Source organism: Gossypium raimondii, chromosome 5, assembly GCF_025698545.1.
Source record: "Gossypium raimondii isolate GPD5lz chromosome 5, ASM2569854v1, whole genome shotgun sequence".
NCBI classification, from domain to species: Eukaryota; Viridiplantae; Streptophyta; class Magnoliopsida; order Malvales; family Malvaceae; genus Gossypium; species Gossypium raimondii.
The window spans coordinates 48,550,636-48,554,517 of record NC_068569.1 but is presented as its reverse complement, the minus strand read 5'-3'; the positions used below and the strand labels follow the sequence as shown (position 1 = coordinate 48,554,517).

At 30.3% G+C, this 3,882-nt stretch overlaps 1 protein-coding gene across 1 annotated transcript; it reads left to right on the top strand.

Moving 5' to 3' along the window:
• The first annotated feature begins 1,562 nt into the window (after positions 1 to 1,562).
• Positions 1,563 to 2,902, top strand: LOC105767127 (zingipain-2). Its single transcript, XM_012586640.2, has 2 exons — positions 1,563 to 1,991; positions 2,261 to 2,902. The coding sequence occupies exons 1-2, from the start codon at positions 1,565 to 1,567 to the stop codon at positions 2,854 to 2,856; spliced, it is 1,023 nt and encodes a 340-aa protein (XP_012442094.2). The 5' UTR covers positions 1,563 to 1,564; the 3' UTR covers positions 2,857 to 2,902.
• The last annotated feature ends 980 nt before the right edge of the window (positions 2,903 to 3,882 follow it).

The following is a 3,882-nucleotide window of genomic DNA, read 5'->3' as shown; positions in this document are numbered from 1 at the left end:
AAGTGAATTGATGGGTAACGATTTTCAAATCAATGGTGGAAAAGTCAGTTAATAGCTCCAAAGACTGATTAAACTGATTTGTCTCCATACTAAAGACTTGTAGGGAAAAGTTAGTCATTTTGGTTTTAATCACAGGTGCATAGTTCAAGTCTACATATGACTTTGTTCCAATAATATAATTAGACTAATGCTGCGCCAATTAAGTAAAAGAGTATGGTGTGGGTTAGAGTTTTCGTCTACTTGGCTCTAAGTATACTTGATATTGTTTATCAGACAAACCTTAATTCTAAGTTCAACCCTTACACATTTGAGGGTTTTCTTTTTAAGTTGGGGTTTTAATTGTTTTATTTAAAATATTAAAATAATATTTGATACCTTATAGGTATTTTTTTAATCCTATAAGTAGGTTTTAAAAATAACACATGTTTATTTTAGGGTTTAAAATATAAAAAGTTATTTTAAAAAATTGAACACGTGGCCGTATTTGAATCTTACTTATAAAATTGAAAATTTCCATTAATAATGTACTAACTACTAACTCAAAAATAATAAATGAGAAAGACACCATTACAATAATATTTTATTTATTAAAATATTTTTTAAGTAATTTCTCTGGATAAATTGGTTGTGATTTGAGTTGGTGTCGAGTTAATTTGTGACACCAAATTTAATAAAAATTTATTATATTATAGATAACACAATATTAATTAATCAATCAAAAGATTTTTATTATGAAAAATAATCATGCCTTGTATGATAAGCTACCAAATCTAATTTTAAAAAACCTTCAAAATAAATAAATCCCCAACTATTAAAGGATGAAAATTAATAATCAAAAGACAGTATGATGGTTGTTCACGTCATCTTTTATTTATGTGATCGGGATTTAATTTTTAATTATAGAAATAAAGTATATTTCATAACTAATAATTTACCTCCACGTAAAATACTTATAGTAAGAGGATTAATCGCTACTATTAAAGTTTTGCTCAATCAGTGCCACTAATCAAGTAACGTGAGAGTCAAGACACTTTCACTAAAGACCTTAGAGTTTAAATATAATAATTTCTTTCTTTTAATTATTTTGTGAATTTCCATTGGTTAGACAATTAGTATAATTTTTTTTAAATTCAAATTTGAATGGTACTATTTTAATAATATCATACTGATTAAAAATTTAAAAATAAAAATCTGTAGCAGTAATTAGCATATTGCTTCAATTAAGATTGAATGAATTAAACTTACTAAAATAATTAAGAGATTCAAATTACATTATTTTGATTCTTTTTTCTTTCTCAGCATGTGATTTTGAAAATGATATTTTGGATTTTGCTAGCTATAAGTAAAATTTTCTTTAAAAACTGACACTTTTTCTTATAGAAAAGTTTCAAATTTTACTTAAACTTTTGACTTCATTAGCATTTTATGCAGATATTTCATAAGATGAAAAAAACACAATCATATATATACTCACATGCATGTGCTAATTCTTCACAGTTTAGCAATTAGCAAAAAAAATAAAAACCTTAAATTAGTGCTGTGTCTCTGCATATACTGCAAAACGATGATGAGTTTAATCCATGGCGTTTTGTCTTTAATTTTTTGGACATTTACATTATCTCTTGTCATGTCTCAAACAATTAATGAAAGCGCCATTGTTGACAAACATGAGCAATGGATAGTTGATTACGGTCGAAAATATGAGAGCAAATTAGAGAAGGAAAAACGTCTTAATATATTCAAGGACAACTTGAAATATATTGAGAGTTTTAACAATGACAAAAATAAAAGTTTTAAGTTAAGTCTCAATAAATTTGCAGATCTGACGCATGATGAATTTATTGTAGCTCACACTGGATACAAGATGGGGGACAATTCCACTATGTCCCAATCAACATCATTTATGTATGAAAGCTTCTCAGATGTTCCAACGAGCATCGATTGGAGGGCGAAAGGTGCCGTCACTCCCATTAAGTCTCAGGGTACCTGTGGTAAGTCCCAGTCACACTTGCAAAATATTTATTATATTTTCTTAATTAGATCATCGTATTTCAAACTCTGTGCTTCAAGTTTTGAGTATATTAAAATGTTAAACTATCTGTCTAATATTAAAACTTTAAACCTTTCAATATATTTTTTAAAAAATCAAATTTCTCTGTTGAAATGATAGGGTGCTCGATTGATTGAAAAAAAAAAAAAAAACTGATGTTAGTATATATACTTCACTTAACAAAGGGTTATTGTTGGTTTACTTTTGCAGGATGTTGTTGGGCCTTTTCAGCAGTGGCAGCCGTTGAAGGGATAATCCAAATCAAAACTGGTAAATTAATCTCATTATCTGAGCAACAACTGTTGGATTGCAGCACAAATGGAGGAAACCAAGGTTGTAGTGGAGGATGGATGATGAATGCTTTTGAATACATCACCCAAAACCAAGGAATAACCACCGAAGAAAGCTACCCATATCAACAAATGCAAGAAACTTGCGACGCACAGATAAACAAAGTTGCCACCATCAATGGCTATCAAATGGTGCCTACAAACGACGAACAAGCGTTGCTTAAGGTCGTCGCAAATCAACCTGTCTCGGTTGCAATCGAAGGCTATGGAGAAGACTTTCGGTATTACAGAGGTGGGGTGTATACCGGAGATTGTGGCAATGCCCTCAACCATGCAGTCACCATTGTTGGATATGGGACAAGTGAAGAAGGTTTAGACTATTGGCTGGTTAAGAATTCATGGGGAGAAACTTGGGGTGAAAATGGGTATATGAGGATTCAAAGGAATGTGAATACGCAAGGTGGCTTATGTGGTATCGCCACGAAAGCTTCGTACATTTCCAGTATTATAAGTTGATATAATAGACAATTTCTCTGCCAATACATGTACTACATAAAATTAGTTGCACTACTCGATCAATTTTCGAGGACATTAATAAGTTACGATAATTATAATTGTGTTTTTTTAATGTCTGTAGCTCTTGAGTTTGTTTTTTTGTTTTTTTTTTTATCTATTTTAGAAGTTTTTTTTACAAGTACATACATATGAAAATTACGTATTCGTTGATTATTGGCTCACATAAATCCCACATAAAAATGAGACAAAATATGTGGCCTCACATATAGTATATAAGAAGGCATTAAGCCTACATTTGAATTATCCCCAACCATTTGTTCTCTCCCACTTTCATTAGTATACTTTGGTATATATTTGGGCAATCCTTTTAATTAAGGTTTCATTAGTTTGTACTTTTTTTTTGGGGTCATAGTAAAGTTATTATTCGGTGTTAGTAATTGAGGACATAAGTAATGTGCCAAACGTCTTTAATTTGGTGTGTTCTCACCTTTATTATTATTTGTATCACTTGATTTTTTATTGCATCTTAATATTTAGTAGTAATTTGTCGGGTTAATTCACTGGGTAGCTTCAATTTGACTTTGGTGTTCCAGTTCAATATTGTAGTTCAATTTTGAAGCTCTATTTGTGTGAGATATAACCTAGTGTCCCCAACAATTGGTATCATAGCCTCTACTATCAAGTGATTACCATTGAGGCTATGATACCAATTGTTGGGGACACTAGGTTATAATAACTTTACTATGATACCAATTGTTGGAGATATAACCTAGTGTTGAAATGGCATTGAGGCCACCGTCAAGCTCATAACCCATAATGTAACGACCTGATTTTAAGTAGTGTCGAAATATACGATTTCAGAATTTTATTTCTGCAAACCAAGTTCATAAGGATGAAATATAAAGATTATGAAGCTATTATGAAAATATGTTAAAGTTTGGTTAAGTAATTTAACGGAGAAATTGGTTAATTAAAATTCAGGGACTAATTGTAAAATTCCAACCACTATTGAATTTAAAATTAGAA